This window comes from Seriola dumerili, unplaced genomic scaffold (genome assembly GCF_002260705.1).
Source record: "Seriola dumerili isolate Sdu_G_001 unplaced genomic scaffold, Sdu_1.0 BDQW01000425.1, whole genome shotgun sequence".
NCBI classification, from domain to species: domain Eukaryota; kingdom Metazoa; phylum Chordata; class Actinopteri; order Carangiformes; family Carangidae; genus Seriola; species Seriola dumerili.
In genome coordinates, this window is record NW_019174680.1 from 98,477 (window position 1) to 118,450 (window position 19,974).

At 42.7% G+C, this 19,974-nt stretch overlaps 2 protein-coding genes across 4 annotated transcripts; one reads left to right on the forward strand and one right to left on the reverse strand.

Moving 5' to 3' along the window:
• The first annotated feature begins 282 nt into the window (after positions 1 to 282).
• On the forward strand, positions 283 to 7,187 carry mthfr (methylenetetrahydrofolate reductase). 3 transcript variants are annotated; one of them, XM_022761658.1, is made up of 12 exons: positions 283 to 386; positions 1,052 to 1,313; positions 1,700 to 1,938; positions 2,955 to 3,065; positions 3,164 to 3,357; positions 3,756 to 4,006; positions 4,338 to 4,472; positions 4,578 to 4,758; positions 5,352 to 5,534; positions 5,638 to 5,739; positions 5,837 to 5,956; positions 6,162 to 7,187. In XM_022761658.1, the coding sequence occupies exons 2-12, from the start codon at positions 1,066 to 1,068 to the stop codon at positions 6,381 to 6,383; spliced, it is 1,986 nt and encodes a 661-aa protein (XP_022617379.1). In that variant the 5' UTR covers positions 283 to 386; positions 1,052 to 1,065; the 3' UTR covers positions 6,384 to 7,187. The 3 variants fall into 3 exon arrangements, with proteins under 3 accessions (XP_022617379.1, XP_022617378.1, XP_022617380.1); XM_022761657.1 differs by having other exon boundaries at positions 283 to 374; positions 6,162 to 7,186; XM_022761659.1 differs by lacking the exon at positions 283 to 386 and adding an exon at positions 700 to 731.
• Positions 7,188 to 10,419: 3,232 nt separating this feature from the next.
• LOC111233768 (solute carrier family 2, facilitated glucose transporter member 1-like) lies at positions 10,420 to 18,071 on the reverse strand. Its single transcript, XM_022761654.1, has 10 exons — positions 17,913 to 18,071; positions 16,731 to 16,823; positions 16,070 to 16,230; positions 15,728 to 15,968; positions 13,518 to 13,680; positions 12,982 to 13,169; positions 12,786 to 12,890; positions 12,603 to 12,704; positions 12,314 to 12,517; positions 10,420 to 12,204 (listed from the first exon to the last, which is right to left on the reverse strand). Exons 1-10 carry the CDS (start codon positions 17,928 to 17,930, stop codon positions 11,998 to 12,000), a joined length of 1,482 nt encoding a protein of 493 aa, XP_022617375.1. The 5' UTR covers positions 17,931 to 18,071; the 3' UTR covers positions 10,420 to 11,997.
• Positions 18,072 to 19,974: the final 1,903 nt, after the last annotated feature.

Below are 19,974 nucleotides of genomic sequence, written 5' to 3' on the forward strand. Positions count from 1 at the left end.
GACAGGATCAAACGCATCCTAGGTGTGATGCTGTCAGAGATACCAACAGCACTGATATCCATGAACAGACTTTCTGTTCTATATTTTATTTTATTTTCACATATAAAAACAAAAGTTTCTCAAATCCGAGAGTGGATGTCAGACAGCGTTAAAGTTTTACCTTAAATGTCACATGTTTTCAAAGAGAGGAGCGCAGCACCTTAAGGTAAACTTCCCTTTAAAGTTTCCCTTAACTGTCGAATTTGAAACTAACTTCCCTTAATAGCGGGGCCTTTTCCTCCCCCCAAAGTTTCCCACGTTGTGGCAGTTGATGTCTAGTCTTGGATGGACGTAGTCTGGGTTACCTGCCGCACAAGGAGAACCGACCGGAGCAGGTGGGAGAAGCGGTGTGTGCTTTGTTTTCCCGCTGCATGTAGCTGGGTTTATTGAAGCTCGGTGTGTTGGGAGCTAACTGTGTTTGTCCTTTCGTTTAACGGGCTAACGGGCTCGTGCGCACGTAGCTAACTGTACTCAGCCAACAGAGACAGGGACACCGGGGTGTCTCTCTGGTCCCTTTTACACTGCCTGTTAAATGCGAGAATATTGCGGCTTTATTCCGTCTCCTTGTTTTGTGTAATAGGGACGAACAGGGGGGCGGGGCTTCATTGTTCAGCATTTAAATCGGCAATGTGCCGGCTTGTTTGGTTCAGTGTAAACAAGCAAAGGCAGAGTAAAGACAGGTCTTCCCAACGGTAATATAGCGGAATCTGTGTGTGTAAAAGGGGCTTCTGTGTTTGGGACATAACTTTATCACAAATCAGCCACTTTATTTTTGCTTTTGTGGTTTTCTGTTGAACTTTAAACATGTAACTTTGATTTGAACCAACTGTATATTGTTTATTCATAATCTGTGAGGTTGTACATTATCAAAAAAGAAACAATAAAAGACCAAATTTTGTGTAGGGTGTGTTGTAATGTCTGCTCCCGTTGCTGTCAAAGTACAGCTGGATATCTCCAAACACTGACTGGGCAGAGTCAGATTGATCTGTTTTGTGTCTCCTTCTCTTCTCAGTGTAATTTACCATCATGGTGAACCAGGTGCAGCGAGGGGAAGGTAGTTGGCAGTCCTGCAAGAGCGACTCCAGTGGGGCCAGTAACAGTGGCGGGGAGAGCTCCAAGGAGAGTTCCCGGTGTTCCACGCCGGTGCTGGATGCAGACCGGTCAGACAGGCTGCGGGACAAGATGCGGAGGAGGATGGAGTCCGGAGACCGCTGGTTCTCGCTGGAGTTCTTTCCTCCACGCACAGCCAGTGGAGCTGTCAATCTCATCTCAAGGTATGTGAAATCAAACCGGGCCTGAACTTTATACAGGAAATATGATGTGTGTAGAATCAACAATGCCTGTACTAAAGTGGGACACAAGGACAGGGTTAAAGAAAGAAAAGTTGTAACTTTGCACAAGCTCTTTATCCTCTGGCAGCCTGGTCCAGGAATGGTAAACCAGTAGCTCCAAGAGGCTTTTTGTAATCCCTGCAGCAAAACTTCAGAGAGATTGGTTTGCTCTAATGTTACAGTAACCCATTTTCATTTAGCTGAACTCATAGAAAAGAAGCTGACTAAAAGTACTAAGATCAACAGTGTCACTAACCACTCAGGAATCGTCTGTATTGTAACCAAACAGCAGTCTGACCATTTCTTTTGTGCATGTCACTGTTCTACAGATTTGACCGCATGGGCTCCGGAGGGCCCCTGTTCATCGACATTACCTGGCACCCAGCAGGGGACCCGGGCTCAGACAAGGAAACCTCATCTATGATGATTGCCAGCACAGCGGTCAACTATTGTGGCCTCGAGAGCATCCTCCACCTGACCTGCTGCAACCAGACCAAAGACAAGATTACTGGCTACCTGGCAAAGGCAAAGCACCTGGGCCTCAAGAACATTATGGCGCTCAGAGGAGGTAGGAGACTGAGGCTGACCATATTTTCCTTCCCGATTCTGAACTTGTATCGGCCAATAAAGACTACTGATCTGATACCATTGTACCAAATGTAACAGCTGTAAACGGCTAATATTACGCTCTTTACCGGAAGTCAATTCTTCAAAACTGTAGTTGTGAGTGGCTGCACAGCGTAACTTCCTGTTTAGAGCAGTGAAGAAGAATTGATTTTCAGGAAAACTGCTGTTTTACAAAGTTTTTCACTGAGTGTGAAACTGTGAAGTTTATTCATAGATTATGTGGTATCACTAACGGTTGTTTGTGTACTTGTGTACTTGCCAATATCTGATACCGTGTTTTAGGCCAAATCTGAGGCATTTCTGATACTAGTAGTGACATTTGTTTACATTCTTAATTAGAGGGAACAGGGAATTGTTTGCTCCATAGTTTTTCAGTTGCATGTCATGACAGAATAGTTCCTCAGTCAACTGGACAGGAACATTAGCTTTGTCTGGAGTGTGTTAAGTGGAAACCTGCTACTGAAAGGCAGCACATATGATGGAGGTACAGTATGTACCTGGCCTGGTAATGTGTGTTCTTCTTGTGTTTTTCATGTTAGTCACTTGGTGTGATGTACCTGCAAAATGTTGCTTAAAGAGACCAACACAAACTTTTGTTTTTTAACTCAGTGCAGTTCTGTTTCTGACAGGTAGTTCTACCTTTTCAGGGAGGAAATGAGATTTCGAGAATAAATGTTATGAGAGTAAAGTGTTGATATATTGAGATAGGTAAAATATAAAGTTTAAGTACAATAATTTTACAAATAATTTCATGAGTTGAATCTATTGGCTGCTCTTTGATTTCTTTAATGCACTTTTCAGTTTTACTCTGTTTGTGTATTTTGACAGCTGAACTAAACAAAGTGCTCGGTCTCAGGTATCGTGAGTGATTCCACATCACTCTGGATTTCTGTAGTTGTAGAAATCCTCATAACATCTGGCTGCCAGCTGAACTGTGGTATTGTGATGTCTCTGCAGATCCAGTGGGGGTAGACTGGGAGGAAGAGGAGGGAGGCTTCAACTACGCCATCGACCTTGTTAAACATATCCGATCTGAGTTTGATGACTACTTTGACATCTGCGTAGCTGGTATGTTTTCAGCCTCCAGATCAGTAGCAGACAGTTTAAGTGGCGTTTTGCTTGTAATGTTGTGTTGTTCAGTGATTTAAATGCGCTGGTCTATTCAGGCTACCCCACAGGTCACCCTGAGGCAGAGAGCTATGAGCAGGATCTGAGACACCTAAAAGATAAGGTGGATGCTGGAGCAGACTTTGTCATCACACAGCTGTTCTTCAGGGCGGACACTTTCCTCAAGTTTCTGGATGACTGCAGGGCGATAGGTATCACGTGTCCCATCCTACCTGGAATCTTCCCCATTCAGGTAAGTCGGTGCTCCAGGAACCAGGATACTGTCATTATCATCATCATCATCATCATCATCGTCATCATGCAGAAATCACAGGTTGATGTTCACGCAATCCTACAACTTAAAAACAGTAGGATCGTTGTTTTCCTCCATGCCAGCGACAGACAGGATCATCCTTGAGAAAATTTTATTCACATTTGTTACAAATATTCATTTGGACTCAAGGATGAACTTATTAGAATTTGTCGGTCAAAGGTCAGAAGTCACTCTGACCTCACAAAACACTTTTTTGGCCATAACTCATGCACTAATTATGGCACAATTTAACACCAGTGTCTAACAGAATAAAATGATGAAGTGATGTCAAACAGATAATTCAGGATAAAGCTGGACTTGAACCTGTTTCTTTCCAGGGTTACCAGTCACTGCGTCAGCTTGTCAAGTTGTCAAAGCTGGAGGTACCAGAGGAGATCACCAGAGTCATTGAGCCTATCAAAGACAACGATGCTGCTATCCGTAACTATGGAATCCAGCAGGCGGTGGAGATGTGCCGTGTGCTGCTGGACAGCGGGAAGGTACCAGGCCTCCACTTCTACACACTGAACCGAGAGGTGGCCACCATGGAGGTGCTCCGACAGCTGGGGCTGTGGACAGAAGACCCCAGGTCAGTGACCCCTCCGCCTGCTCACAGCACGATTTTAGCAAAAGTCAGAAGTAGTCGTGGAGTTTTAGGAAATAAATAGTTTCTCTCAGTCAACAGTCTCCCGTTCACATCTTCACCTCCTCTGAATGTGGTCTGAGTAATCGGATCGCAAATACATCCTCAATGTGTCTCGTGTGTGTTCTCATCTGAACTTAGAGCAGTCCACTTGTGATAGCAGGTCTGAACAGGGCCAAAGAGAGCCCGAGCAGGTTGAACTGGTTGAGTGGAGAAGGTCCCTGCCCTCTGTCTGTCTGGCTGTGTGAAAATACGGATTTTCTTTTTTTCCTGCCAGGCGGCCTCTTCCCTGGGCCGTCAGTGCCCATCCCAAACGAAAGGTAGAAGACGTTCGACCGATCTTCTGGGCCTCCAGACCCAAGAGCTACATCTACAGAACCCAGGACTGGGATGATTTCCCCAACGGCCGATGGCAAGCTCCATTACTAACAGAGCTATGAGAATTGGTGTCTATGTGTTTGTGTAAAATGGTGAAGCCTACTATCAAATGACTGAGTGATGATGTCGATGTCTTCAGGGGAAACTCCTCATCTCCAGCTTTTGGTGAGTTAAACGACTACTACCTGTTCTACTTGAAGAGCAAGTCCTCCAAAGATGCTCTGCTGCAGATGTGGGGAGAGGAGCTGATGAATGAGGAGAGTGTGTTCGAGGTCTTCACCTGCTACATCACAGCTCAGCCGAACCGCAGTGGACACAAGGTAGAGGGAGGGGACAGAGAAGAATTGAATCTGACTTTTCACAGCACAGAACTTTTACAAAGGTCATGTTTACGAGTCAGACGTTACAACATCTAGTGTCCTGTAATGCCTCCTAATGTAGTCACAACATCACCATTACTTACCGATAAAATACGAACTATAGATGTCCTTATGTATGAGAATGAGATGTTCACATGGATCTCAGTCTCATGTCTTAGTGTGGAGCACTGAGCTGGGTGTCGCCGCTGATTTCCACAATCAATTCATTTTATTTGACCATTTATGGTTAATTGTAGGAGTGTTCTGTGCGGAGCATGAGGTTTGCCAAAGTGTGCACGTTTTCAATTTGATTGTGATTTAAAAAGGGGAAACTGAGTGGAGGCGTGTGTCCACAGGTTTTTTAGTCTGATTACTTTTTGCTGTATATTGTTTGTGGCCTTTGTACGCACAGACACTTTTAGTATGTACTGTTTTCTAAATGAGGCCCCCTGGAGTCAGGACACGGTTAGCCTAGCTTAGCACGAAGACTGGAAGGAGGGGGAAACAGCTAGCCATTGAAATATAAAACACCAGGTTTCTTCTTCTTGTGCCAGGTGATGTGTTTGCCATGGAACGATGAGCCTCTGGCCCCAGAGACCAACCTGCTGAAGGATGAGCTGGAGAAGGTGAACAGACGAGGAGTCCTCACCATCAACTCCCAGCCCAGCATCAACGGCAAACCCTCGGCAGACCCTGTAGTGGGCTGGGGACCCGCAGGAGGCTACGTCTTCCAGAAGGTAGTCAACACTGTTGGTTTTGTTTGCGTGTTCGGATGGTGATGTTCAGGAGTGTGTGTGGGCGGGGGTTTGTCTCATAATCCTCTTGTTGTAAATTCAACAGGCCTACCTGGAGTTCTTCACCTCCAGTGAAAACGTCACCGCTCTCCTCAAAGTACTGAAGAAGTACGAGCCCCGTGTCAACTACCATATTGTCAATGTGCATGTAAGTTTGAACAGGGAGCTATCAGTCTGTGTTTGTGTGCTTTGTGCGTTTGTTTGTTTGGGTCAACATCATGTCATCCTGAACACTTTGTGTGCAGGGCCGTAACTTGACCAATGCCCCTGAACTGCAACCTAACGCTGTGACGTGGGGGATCTTCCCTGGCAGGGAGATCGTTCAGCCCACTGTAGTGGACCCGGTCAGCTTCATGTACTGGAAGGTAAGATGGAGACCGTCCTGCCGATTCAGATGTAGATAGGAGTGATGGGTTAAAGCCCTGTATTGTGGGAAGGTCTACTGGGCAGAACTGGCACCTTGACTAATAAACAGGGGCATGTGATTGACGTCATGAAGTACATTGTATTTGACACCAGCAGTTTTCTGGACTGGTGGATCTCTTCTGACTGTCCCCATGTTGTTCTCAGGACGAGGCCTTTGCCTTGTGGATCGAGCAGTGGGCCAAACTCTATGAGGACGAGTCTCCTTCACGGATGATAATCAAGTATATCCACGATAACTACTTCCTGGTCAACCTGGTGGACAATGACTTTCCTCTGGAGAACTGTCTGTGGCAGGTGATTGACGACATGTTTGAGCTGCTCGATGCTCCTCCAGAGACACTCAGTGACCTGACAGTGTCAGAATAAAGTCCAGCATTTCAAACAGGTTTTTTTTTAAGGAAAGTAACACTACAGAACTGTCAATGTTTTATGCATCATCTATGAAAGCTGCTATTAGAGTAAGAAGTGTATTTCACAGTGTTTTCTAAAGACTTTTTATAAATGTTTTTTTTAACATTTGAGTTAATGGAAAATCTGGTGGAAAATGAAACTGTACGAGAGGATCAGGACCATCTGTAGCTTTATCCTCTGCAGTTCCCTCAGCTAATAAACTCCACTCAGACCCAGAGTTTCTTATGGACAGAAAAACAACACATGAGAAACTAAACTCCCACATAATGAATTGTGAACATGCTGTGTGCTTTTTATAGTGTTTTTCAGTAAATGTTTTATTTTCAGAGGAAAATAAATCAATTTGTGTATTTGAATTAATTTTTTAAAGATATGTACTGTTCTGGGTGAAAACCTGATACAGGTGTGAGATGTATGAGAGTCAACGTCTTGTTTAATCTCATTTTGATGCTATAAACATAAGAGTCAGACAAACGGATGCCAATGACATTTATATGTTTTAAATGTGTCATTTGTTTGCTCTGCTGTTCAGTACTGTACCATAAGTAACCTGCTCAGTGTAGGTTACTAAGCAGCTCATTTATATATTTTTCTAATTAATGTGGATCAGAGGTGGGGGACTCTCTATAGCTAATTTCCCTCCTTCATGACCTTTTCACTCATTTTGGGATCAGCTGGGAGTCAGGGGCGGAGTCAGAGCTTCAAAATTGTTCTTCAGAAACCTAAGGTGACATCTTTATATAAAGTCTATGCTTTGACTTGACTTAGACGTGACACAGATGACTCGAAAGGACCTGACTTTTTTTTTCCTTTTTTTTTTTTAAAACATTTGCAAGTTACATTTTGTTTTCAAAACATGATCGGGTGATTTCTAGTGCAATGGGTGCTGAAAATACTGACATTGATTGCAGGAGGAAAGAGAATTAAGCACAATGCAGGTTCCACATAGAGATGTATAGTAGTAGCAATAACAAGAATGGCACTCATACCTCCGCTAAAGGCCAAACAATGCTACCAACATCCCAGACAGAAAGTGATTCCATCTGGGATTCCTGGATCCTGTCTTTTTAAACGTGGAAACTGGAGCTGATCATCAGGATTTTATTTAACTTGACTTGCTTGTCATCACAGTAACTTGGGACTTGAAGGTTAAGACTTGCTTGTGACTCACTCCCACCTCTGATGTGGAGTATTGCTGCAAGACATTCAGTGGCTTCATTAGGTTTCAGAATGACAGCACCACCACATAACCATGGGTCCAAAGGCCATAGAGCAGATGACATGGTGGGGATTTTCCACAACATTGAGTAACTGCCCATCAACAAATGAAAGTACAAATCATCACCGTGCAGAGAAGTGGTGTGAGCTGATGTAACGCACTTACTTTACTCTGACCTGAGGCTTTTGACCGGGTCACTTACATCAGTCAGACCATCAACAGTCATCTCCGCCTCATAGACCTACACCTCAGATGGAAACGTGCCAAGGCAGTGGGGCACAGCAACCTTCCTGACAGCATCACAGTACTGACCTGAGATAAGCAGTGTAATCAAAATATCTGCATCACAATTTATTGCAGAGACAAAGACATGAAATCTGGTTGAATTATGGCTTCTATTCTGAAAAGATATATAATCACCACTGACCACCTCTCACTGGGGTTTATATATTTCTGTGAAATAGGAAAATGTGATGCAATTTGTGTTTTGGAGTTAATTTAAAAGCCACATGTTGAATACACTTGTCCAACATCCACTTCTGTCTATTGTGCTAGAGTTATGTTAATGAACGGATCGTCTCTCCGGTGTTGGCATGGTGCCGTGTCTCTACCTGTGATTTTGGTCATTACAGGTCAAAAATCAGTATTGGACAAACAAACATTTTACATGATGATGGCGCTCGGCGAAAAGTGAAACCAACTTTCAAGACAAAACAGTTTTTTAGAGATTTCACTAAAAACCATAGCTCTAAATTTTAGTTTGTCCACTACTGGCTGTTGCCTTTCAGGGAAAGTCACCATTTTGAATAAAAGAATAAGACCCTTGTGGGTCCGTGTCGACCTGATGGTGGCGCTAGAGGACGAATCGCATGATCACCAGTGTACACAGGATTCATCCTCTGGGAACCACAAATGTTTGTTCAAAGTCCAGTGGTTGAGTTAGTGTTGTCCCGTATCAAAAACAAATGACTCCAGCAGGAGTAAACAGGACTGTGTGTGCATGGAGATGACCTGTCCATGCTCTGCTGGGACACTTAAGTGGTTTCAGTTTGATGCACAGTGGAGTCACTGTGGAGGATGCAGCTGTCAGCATTACTCTTCCACATGTAATATTACATCAGCCAAAGTTGTTCTACCTTGCAGATGTTGGCAGTGTCTGTTGTTTGCCAGTGAGTCATAGTAAACACTTACGATTGGTTTTCTTCACTAAAAGGTGAGTGATGAGATGCACAGCAACAGGGCTGCTCATTTCCTCAACAGAGAGAACATATAACAATATCTGCTGTCATATCATTTTACTTTGACATTTAGATAGTTAATTGATCTTTGATAGTGATATAGGCATCACTAAGACTGTTTTAGATTTACAGTGGGTGAAAGTTCAGCAGTGCCATAAAAAGTATGTGGTTCAATTCTGGCCAGGAATGTACAGACTGAAGCCTCAGCTATGACCTCTAACCCCTTTTCCAGAGGAACTCTTAACCATGTGACCAGAACAGCTGCTGCCTCTCTCTGGATATCTGTGTCAAGACTGATGTATTGTAATATTTATTATCTATTAACCCCTTGAGGTAAAATATTGACAATGGTTCCTTTTATTCAGTTGTCAGTGAGCATGCACGTTACATCTGGATACAGCTGTCACTGGTCACTGGACACACTCGAGCTCTGATCACCATGGGCCTCAACAGTCCATCAAAAACTGGAATTCACATTAAGTAATTAATGTGTCAAGATTCAGGCGATTTGAAGCTATAAGAAAATATAAGAGGCTTTTTGGGTCAGTGACTATGGTCACTTTGTAGTTCAGATGCTCTGATTGCACCTTTCAAGGCTGGATTGTTAAACAGATGAAGCAGCTGCCATAAGTGCTTCAGACCCTGAAAGCCCCGGGTTCCCACCTTAACTCTTCAGGGACAGTCATCATTTGATGTACATGACATTTTGAGTGTGGTCAACACAGACACATAATGTGTGCTCGTCTCTGGTCTCTGGCTCCAACCAGTGGACACAATTAAGACTGTGAAGAAACATACAATACATGTTGTCCATCACCAGACGGTTCAAGCAGGAAATCCTAAAGGGACAGGGTCGTCACAACAGTTGGGATTGTTTGGAGTGGGGTTGTATGAGGTAGTCATGCATAGTCGGTGTATTACCTGCAGTAGATTCAGATCAGCGTGCTGCCTGCTAAGAGAGGCAGCAGGGAACACCTGCACACAAGCAGAGCTATCAGTTGCTGTGCACGGGGGCCAGCAGAAAAAACCTGTTTTAGACACGCCCAGCGAAACAATCTAATATCTGTTGAAATGTACGCTTCATACTGGAATATTTTCAGCGGTTTATCTTCTCGTGAAAACAGCACTTTCCTTTGGCACAAAATTTTTTCAACTGCTTAACTATTGTATTCCTACACACAAGTTATTCTTATAATATCGTAACAATGAAATTTGATTTTAAGAACACAACTTCAATAATACAATATTCTGACTTCTTCTAAAATGTGACATAACAGCAATATTACAAATATCCTTGTAAAATAATGACTATCTTGTGATATCATCACCTTTTTCTTGAAATTACATTATTACTGTAACAACATTTTTTATTCATGTAATCTGACTTGGTTTCTCTCATCTTTACAGCGGCCTAATACTGAGTCACTTAATCATTAACTCCATTAAAGCTGCAGCAAACTACCCTGGTCATAGTGTTTACTGACCAATTACTATTAACATGTATTGGAAAAATTCCAGTGAACAGTGGATTTAACTTTTATTTTCTAAAACACTGTACAGTTCTGTTGGACACAGCAACTTCATGAAAATCACAGCACAATTCATTAATTCATTCTGTGTTCAAGTCGACCGGCATTTCTGTGTTAATTATCACATATAAAATATTGTGCCCTCTGAGTGTACACTAATATGACAGGGATGTTAAAAATACAAATACACTACATATAGAAATGTAACTGCGGAAAAGGGTTGCTAAAGATATTTAGCGTATGACTTTCTTACTCTTCAGGCAGAAGACTCTGACCTGCGGATTCAATTATAATAAAAGCCATTCATGCCAGAAAAATACATAAATTGGATGAAAATTATATAATACTGACGTGAATTAAGTAAATTATATAATTAAATTATAAATTCTGTTTGTTTTCTTAGTTTAGTGTCTCACACTGGAGACGGTAGTTTACGTGCTGCGCTCTGCATGTGTTTAGGTTCAGGCCATAAGAACATTTTGGATTACATTCAGACAACATCAGGGTTTTGGTTAAATCTTAGCTAATCAAATTGTCACCAGACATTTTCATTATTTAACTAAGTCTCTCCACCTGATAGAAAGTGCATATTCCCCAAAATGTCTAACTTTTCCTTTAACTTTGTATAAATGAGTGTGAAAGTTGTCTGTGAGCTCCACAGTAATTTACTGGAAAACTGGTTCAGACAGAGGGATAAAGAAGTCCAGTCTACCAGGTGAAGATCATTGCTACAGTTTTTAGGACCCCTCTTCGTATGCTCAGTGCCGCCAAGACTACACACACGGAAAAGACATGCTCCTTGGCACAATTTCACATGTTGGTTAATGAGCTACTTCCTGGAACACCCAAGCAACAACAACCAAGACTAGCTCGTCAACATCTATAAGGATGTCAGCCTCAGCCGTCAAATTCATACGAACAATGGAAGGTGACTTTGTGCTCAGTCTGAGCTCACCTTCACACGCACGCACGCACGCACACGTTGGTGCCACCACAAAAATTGTCTTTTTGTAGCACACAAATATGGGCTCAAAAATCTAACAGTTTAACAGAGTTTCCATCTGCTGCTGTTCTTGTGAAACTGTGGTTCACTTTTCAAAATGAACTTGCGACCAACGGAAAGTTAAGATCTCATATTTAAGCAGTCCATCTAACACTTCAAACCTGATCCTATGAACACCAAAATAGAAAACGAGAGTTTCAAATCATGTACTGTAGGTTCACAGGGAGGTTCTGAATAAGAATATTGCAATATGATATTTACAGTCTAAACCCATCCTGCTCTTTCTGCTGCATCACAGCCTCTCTCACTGCATTTAATCACTCACTTCATTTTAAAGCCTGAGATACCACTTTCATCAAGATGGCAGGAGCTGAAAACAGATTTCCTGAGCTGCAGACAGAGCCCAGAGTAACTAACAGTGATGTCCTCAGTCCGTCGATCCATCGTCTGTCTGAAGACTAAACCTCTTATGTAAACATGAGCATAACATTAGTTTATAAGATATTTGAATTTGATAGCGTTCTAGCAGTGTACCCCGAGTGTAACAGTTAGCTTTGAATGTGTGCATGTACGGCAGATTTCAGAGGTCAGGGTCATCCCCCCTGAGGGTGCTGAACTCCTCAGCAGCTGAGTATTTGTCAGAACCGCGGCCAGACGACTGGCGGAAGCCTGCTGCAATCTCATCAAAGGTTCGGCCCTTGGTCTCTGGCACCTTGAAGTAGGTGAAGACGAAGAAGCCCAGCAGCAGGACCGTGAAGATGATGAAGACGTACGGACCACAGAGTTGCTGCGTCAAAGGCAAAATGTAATTCATTTTAAATTATGGGCACGAGCTACAGCATGCATATTCAACAGTTAGGAGGGTTAATGGCGTTTGTGGACTGCAACTGTCTTACCTCGACATACTGGAAGCACATCCCCACTAAGAAGTTGGCAGACCAATTGGAGAAACCAGCAACTGCAATGGCAGCAGGCCGGGGCCCCTGGCTGAAGAGCTCGGCCACAATGAACCAGGGAATGGGGCCAGGGCCAATTTCAAAAAATGCTACAAAGCTGAAGATGGCTGCAATGCTGACATAGGACATCCACTTGAGCTGGTCCTGAGGAACAGCACACCACAGATGTTTTCAGTCGCTTCATTTGAAAAGATGAACAGATGGAGTAAAGGTGATCTTGAAAACTTACCAACAGCGCCATGGCAACAGTTAGAAAAATTGCTGAAACTGCCATTCCCATCAAACCAATGAGGTGAAGTGGTCTTCTGCCCATTCGCTCCACCACAAACAACTGCAAAGGACAGGAAGTGTCTCATGACAAGATGAAGGTAAATGTTACCAACATCTTTTTAATGGTTCTTTTGTGACTTACAGAAACCACAGTGAAGGCGGTGTTGACCACTCCTGCACCAATGGTTGCATAAACAGGCTGCGACACGCCTGCTCGCTCAAAGATCCCAGTTGAGTAGTAAAACACCTAAAGACGATGACATGACACAGGGAACGGTTGGCGTTGGCGTGCATATGAATTACTCTGTAGACACCTGAACCAAGAACTGGCCTCTTACAGCGTTGATTCCAGACAGCTGCTGCGAGAGCTGCAGCATGATGGCAACAAAGATGGGCTGGCGGTACATGGGGGAGCGGAACAGCTCGGGGATGGTCACCTTCTTCTCCCTCTTCATCTGCTGGCTCTCCTCCCTCATTTCCTGCATGTCCTCACTCACGTCGTCAGTTCCCCGCAGCTTCACCAAGACTGGAAGAGAGCAGTTCATGTGACATCTGTGTCGGGGAAACACACACTGATGTGCTGGACAGGATGTGCGGTCAAAAGAACAGGCGTTAATCAACCTTTCTGGCAGCTGTTGGTGCCAGTTCAGGTCACTACGGCAACGGTAAACTGCGTAAGTTAGGTCCTTTAGGACAGTAAACATCATGACTAATTTAACTCTTGCCAAAGTTATGTTGTTTATAATTGTGTGTTTTGTCAAATGTGTGTGCGCGTGTGTGTGTGTGTGTGTGTGTGTGTGTGTGTGTGTGTGTGTGTGTGTGTGTGTGTGTGTGTCTGTGTGTGTGTGTGTATGTGTGTGTGCGTCTGTCTCACTGCTGCGGGCTTTGCTCTCCTCGTTGCAGTTGATGAGGAGGTACCGGGGGCTCTCGGGGCAGAGGGGCAGCAGGATACACTGCAGCACTGCTGGCAGGAAAGTAAAACCCAGCAGGAGGGGCCACAGGGAGGCATTCCCCATGATGGATTCAATCCCAAAGATCTACACAACACACACAACACAATGCTTACACACATACATATATATATATACACTGTACAGCACACAGAGCAGCACATTTGTCACAAGTCATAACCAAACAGGAACATCCTTTTAGACTGGGTTCAGGTTTTTGTCAGTTCCAGACATTTTTGACAAAGTATGTAACTTCTGCCTCTCAATCAAAGCAATATGAAATGACGGTGTTGAGTGATGTCACGAAGTAGCATGGGACCATGGGAGTTGTCTTCAACACCACTGCAATCAGTGTGAGTCGTTCCGGAGGTTTTTACCAGGAGCTGAATTATCCACAGAGGTCTCCTCTCCTCCAAAACAAACAGACCAGGTGATTATAACCAGTAAAACACTGAATAAAACAGTTTCACGTTTAAAGTCAGTGATTAACCGACGCGGTTCAGCAGATACAGGAAACTGCTGCAATAATAACAGCAGTGAACAGGCGGAGAACAGACACAACCACCACATTCGTGCCCCTTTTCTTGTTTAATATAAACACATAGTTCACCAGACTGCTATGATCCCATGTCCCTTCAGTAGTGAGTTATCCCATCCAACTTCATGGTTGTGTCAGGAGCTTGTCTGTGTAGCCGTGATGCAGCAGTCCTTCATCTCATGCATTATAGTCCATTACACTCACTTCTGCAAAGCTCCAGAGGATCCTGGTGGCTGTCGCTTGAGATTCACCATTCACATATTACATTCATGGCTCCATCATTTGCAGATTTTCTTTTTTGATGATTTTAATTGTACTTAATAGTCGCTGTGAAGGTTTGTACATTGCTAAACTCGTTTTAAACCTACACCTGAGACAAAAACTCAGGTGTGGCTAAATGCTGGGTTGTATTTTTAGAACATCATATAATGTTATGTTACAGTTTGTAAAATGCACACTTTAGACTCTTCACAAACAATATGCAGGGTGGGGGTGGGGCTGGCACCAGTCCTGTCATTACCCTTAACTCATTTAACTTTAATAAACATGATGTTCTGACACTTGAAGCATAAGTGCCACTGTTACACAGACTGGTGTAAACACAACAGCCTGTGGTCAACAGTGTTTTAACATCTGCCAGATACATCATCACAAACTTTACCTTTGTTGTGCAATAAGTTCACGTGGATACAATAATCTAATCATGACCAATAATCAGGCTAAGGCCTAAGTCCAATTAAGATGTTTTGTGCCTGCGTTGCTTTTAGGAATCTACTTGATGCACAGGACATGTGTTTGTATCCCAGAGAAACAATGGCAGAGTGGACCATACAAATAAAATGAACCCAATGCATTTTATAAATCATATGTAAATATTATATATATATATATATATATATATATGTGTTTTTGTTTTTTTCTTATTATCGTAGAATGAAGCATTTTACCAACACAACACGTTTTCAAACAGCTGGTCTGATGTGTGTGTGTGTGCTGGTACGTTGGACAAAAACTCAAAACAGTTGGACTAAAGTGTTTACATGACTGACAGTTTCATCATATCAACATGGTGACAGTATGGTGACTCCGTCTTACTCACATTAATACTTTAATCACGTTATGTTGTGATTAAGATTGTTGTTAAGCTACAAAGCTCTCAGGCTTTCAAATAATAGCCAACCTGGACAGAGAGGTGTTACGCCCTCTCAGACTTTTAATGTGAAACATCTGTACAGGAAGTGCAGATTTTGGAGGTTTCTTCCTGTTACAAGGGAGTTTTTCCTCCCAAATGTCGCCAAGTGCTGCTCATTGTAGGAGCTGTTGGTTCCTCTTTATAATATTGTAAGGTCTTGACCTGACTCTTTAAAGTGCTTTGAGATAATGTTTGTTATGATTTAATGCTGTACAAATAAAATTGAATTGAAACTGAAATGAAAAAAAATTCATTTGAAATAATGGAGCAGGCATAATATCTGACTTTGTGGGTTTGAATACTTTTAAATGTTGATACTATCACACGATAAGGAGTTTATTTATTCGTTCTGACGCCATGGGAAACTAAGGGGACGATCATGGTTCAAGGGTTGAGGATCTCACCTGTGCCATGAGAATGCCGATCACGACACCAAGCTGATGCAGAGTTCCTAACGCTCCACGGAGAGACGTGGGCGAGATTTCTTCAACATACATGGGCACAAAGCCAGTGGACAGACCAGAGTAGAGACCCACTATGAACCGGCCAATGATGAGCATCTCAAAGGAAGCAGCCAGTTGGGAGAATCCCATGAACACGGCGGCAATGAAGGCGAGTACGTTGGCCATGAGCATGGAGTTCTTCCTGAAGAGATGATAAGAATATTCATTAATGGTTTGTCATTTTTTTCCTTTTTTAAGAGAACGTGTGATTAATAATGATGTTGGAGATAGGAAGAGTCGCACCTGCCGAACTGGTTGACGAAGAGGCCGACAGAGAAGGAGCCGAACATCCCGCCCACAGAGAAGATGGCCACAGAGAGCGACCACAGAGCTGTTAAAGTGGTCTGAGGGATGGGCTCTGAAAACCTGCTGCTCCACGTCTCGTTGTAGAAGCTCTCAATAATCTAAAACACAAAACAGCACACAGTAGGTTCAACATGTAAGACGCATAAAAAAACACATTAAACTTGCTTGTCTCAGGTTTTCATGTTAGTCAGTCACCACATTGGTCCAGAGTGAAATATTTTAACAACGACTGACTTCAGAGATCCTCTGACTTTTCCTCTGGCACCATCATTACGTTTCTCTTGGATGGATTTCCATGACATCGTCTACAGACACTCCTGGTCCCCAGTGGATGCATCCTACTGGGTTTGGTGGTGATCCTTTGACTTTCCCTCCAGCACCAGCAGCAAAGTTTTAACTGTCTATACCCTTTAGCTCAGTGCACCACTAGGTCACAGTAGAGCCTCACAGAGCTACTAGTATGACTGTAGACTATGGGTCTCTTTCCTTTTCCAGGGAAGCTGTCCACAGGGCGCCTCAGTGGCTCACCTGGTAGAGCGCGTCATAACAACAATAATGACTCTTAACACCTCCATGTTTTTCATAAGACGATACTCACATTCTGAGGAGCATTGATGACACCTGTGTTGTAGCCAAACTGGAGAGAGCCAATCACAGCTGTCCCCACAGCCATCATCAGCTGGGGCGTCACCTGTTGTTATAACAGAGAAACACAGATGCAGGTCTGCGTTTAACAAGACAACCATCAAAGATTATTCATGTTGCTGACTGAGAGTGAAGAAGCCAAGAGGTTCAAAGTAGATGAGTGCAAACACATCTGTGCAGCTATAGTTAGCAATGTGCTGTTCAGTGTTTTGGCAAATGGGCGTCCCCACACTGACACAATGAATCACACTCAGCAGGTTTAAAGTGTGTGATGTATATTTACTGAGGTACAACTGTAAGGTACTTAAATATTTAAATCTTACAGTGCTTCCACTACACTCAGAGGAAACATTGAACTGTTTACTGTGAAAATTATAATTTAACATCCAAAACATACAATGGGTTTAGAGAATATGATGCACTGCAACAGATTAAATAACACAACTGAACCTAAAGTACCTACAATTAGCTCCTCCTACAAACTACAAGCTAACATTGTTATAAAGCATTATAAGTACCTTCAGTACATTTTGCTGATAATACTTCTTTACTTAAGTACATTTTCAAATGTAGGATTTTTACTTGCAGTAATACTTTTAGATTAAAATACTTTAATGACAGTGAAGGGGCTGGGTTTAAGAACACAGTCTAAACCTGCTGTTGATGGACACAATCATCCCACAGTTCACACAGGCAGAAGCACACAACCACAAGTGTCTCTGAAAACACAAATACATGATATATTTGCTTCGTCTTAGTGAGTCTGAATTGGCAGTGGTGCTCGATGTCTCGTTTGTTGACAAAGAAGAGCAAAAACACTCTGCTAGAGAGTTCACAATGACATGTACAACAATGAGTTATAGTAGTATGATGTAGACTTGGGACACACTGGGAACACTTAGTGGCACCACTGAGGCCCGACAGTGATGGTGAGTGTGACCATACCGCTCTGAGGAACATTATCCTGGCTATGGTCTGTATCAGATGTTGTTGGTGAGTTTTGTCTCAGAAGCTGCTGTTTGTTTTACTTGCCACACACAACCTGAGAAACTGGAGAAGCACCTGTTATCACACTCTTTTTTTTTCCTTCGGCTAATCAGTCACTTTATAACGTGGTGCACTGATCACACTTTACCTTCCCGTCGCCCTCCATACTGGCTGCTCGGTCCACTCACAAACTTCCAGACAGAGACAGAATCCGGATCATTAGTAATCCCTCTAGTCAGTATGTGTCCTTTCAACAAAAACAAGTGGTCATGATGCTGTCTGTCCTGTTATTTAGTCCAACATCAGTGTAAACAAATCTCTCTCAGATTCTCCCTCCATTCACCTGCTGCAGTAAGCAGCTTTGTGACGTCAGCACTAAGTGGGTCTTAATGAGCTGCCGTGCCTCCGGAGGAGCGGGAGAATCTCTGCGCTGATTGGCTGAGGAGAAAATACAGAGTAGTAATACATTAGCAGATGAATAATCCCAGCGTTACTGATAAAAACTACAAAGTACGGCACAAGAAGCTCTAGAAATACAACCGAAGAGGAACCACTTGTAAATCTTTATGTTATCCAATAAACAGAGCATCAAACTGCTGCACTGTTTATTGCTACAGCCTCAAAAACTATTTGAAAAAAACGAAATAAAGGAAAAGATTCAGGGAATCAAATTAGATTGTTTTATTAATTTTGTGAGATTATTAATCTTTACATTATTCTTATACACACACACATATATATATATATATATATATATATGTATATATATAGCGCCAGTCGTAACCTGTACTGTGATTTACCTTATAATGAAAGCTGAAAAGCCTACAACAGTCTGTGTTTGTGTATTCCATGTTCTCTCAACGCTAGAAAGACAAGGGCTGGCCGCTGCTCCAACTGTTGCTGACTGACCTCTCCATCCAGCAAAGAGGTCGTCCTTGGAACAGGGGGACAAGGACATCCTCTTCCTGTAGGGTGTGGACAATGAAGTTAAAGGGCTGCTCTTTAACATCATTGTCCTGGACGAGCAGAATGAGCCCTCCAGCAGAGGTTTGCCGCCTCCTCCTCCTCCTCCTCCTCCTCCTCCTCCATACAATCAGCAGTAAAGGCCCTCTTGTTGATCCTCCCCTTGCTCCAGCGATACTCCCCTCTTCTGTTCAACCGCCTCCTCTTCTTGGACTATATGTACGCAGGAACACGGCCTACAGGAAGAGGAAGGCGGCTGAGGCTGCTGCAGAGATTTTAAGAGATTTTACAAACAAAGAACCATTTCTTCATTGCAAACAACCTTAAAATTTAATGAAATGTTTTCAAAGTTATCTTGTCATATGAACATAAAAATGTTTGGTGCATATTTTACAACCATTTTTTTTTTTTTTTAAGTTCATTAAACTGTTTAAATGTAAGCAAAGTGCACCATGTATGTGTCGTCAATTGGTACTTATCAAGTACTAATTACTAATTCAATTTAAGTAAATAAAAAAAAATAAACATAAATTAACATAAAACAATTATGTCAAGCTCACAAGGGATGAGTTTCTATCAAGTGAACAACTCATTTTAACAGTCCTGATCATTTCAGTGGACTTTACAAAAATTGGGGATGGTTTGGTTTTTACAGTGTAATTCAAACGACATTGTTTTATTAATGGCCTGAAATGTACAATTTGAACTGAGATTACGGAAAATGTATGAAGATTATAGATAATTATATTATTAAGTTCTCATGGTTGTGACCTGTTTAAAGTTTGAATGGTGCTTTTAAGGGAAGTGAGAATGTGTAGACAGAGGCTGAATGAGACTGGGTTTGAAAGTTTCTCTAAGAGTCACTTCAGTCAATTAAACTAAACTGCATTGTTTGAGGAACAGCTGGAGCTAAACTACAACGTTTAATGGATGACTGGTGCTCTGGGCTGTTGGTATGCTGGTACCAGGTAGCTTGTACGTTTGTGCGGGTGTGTGTCTTTGTGGGTATCAGATATCTGTGCGTCTGTGTGCTTGTGTGTGTGTGCAAGTCTAATCAGCTGATCTAAATCGGTTTTGTGTGACCAGCTGCAGTTAATGGTTTCTATAGTGATGATAACTGCTTAAGTACACCTGGTTAAAAGAGGGATGATGGTGAGACACACCTCTAAACTCTGGCTTATAACATTAACTCATACCACCTGAAGCCTAATATTTGCTGAGAGGAGACTCTGCTGAACGCACTGATA

Excerpts from the sequence above, each read along its gene's own strand:
- mthfr (XM_022761658.1), top strand. The coding sequence starts at position 1,066 with ATGGTGAACCAGGTGCAGCGAGGGGAAGGTAGTTGGCAGTCCTGCAAG. Across the intron at positions 4,759-5,351 it reads CGAACCGCAGTGGACACAAG|GTGATGTGTTTGCCATGGAA; the intron begins GTAGAGGGAGGG and ends TTCTTGTGCCAG. Across the intron at positions 5,740-5,836 it reads ACCATATTGTCAATGTGCAT|GGCCGTAACTTGACCAATGC; the intron begins GTAAGTTTGAAC and ends CTTTGTGTGCAG.
- LOC111233768 (XM_022761654.1), bottom strand. Across the intron at positions 13,681-15,727 it reads TCGGCATTCTCATGGCACAG|ATCTTTGGGATTGAATCCAT; the intron begins GTGAGATCCTCA and ends TGTGTTGTGTAG. Across the intron at positions 13,170-13,517 it reads GGAGAGCAAAGCCCGCAGCA|TCTTGGTGAAGCTGCGGGGA; the intron begins GTGAGACAGACG and ends GCTCTCTTCCAG.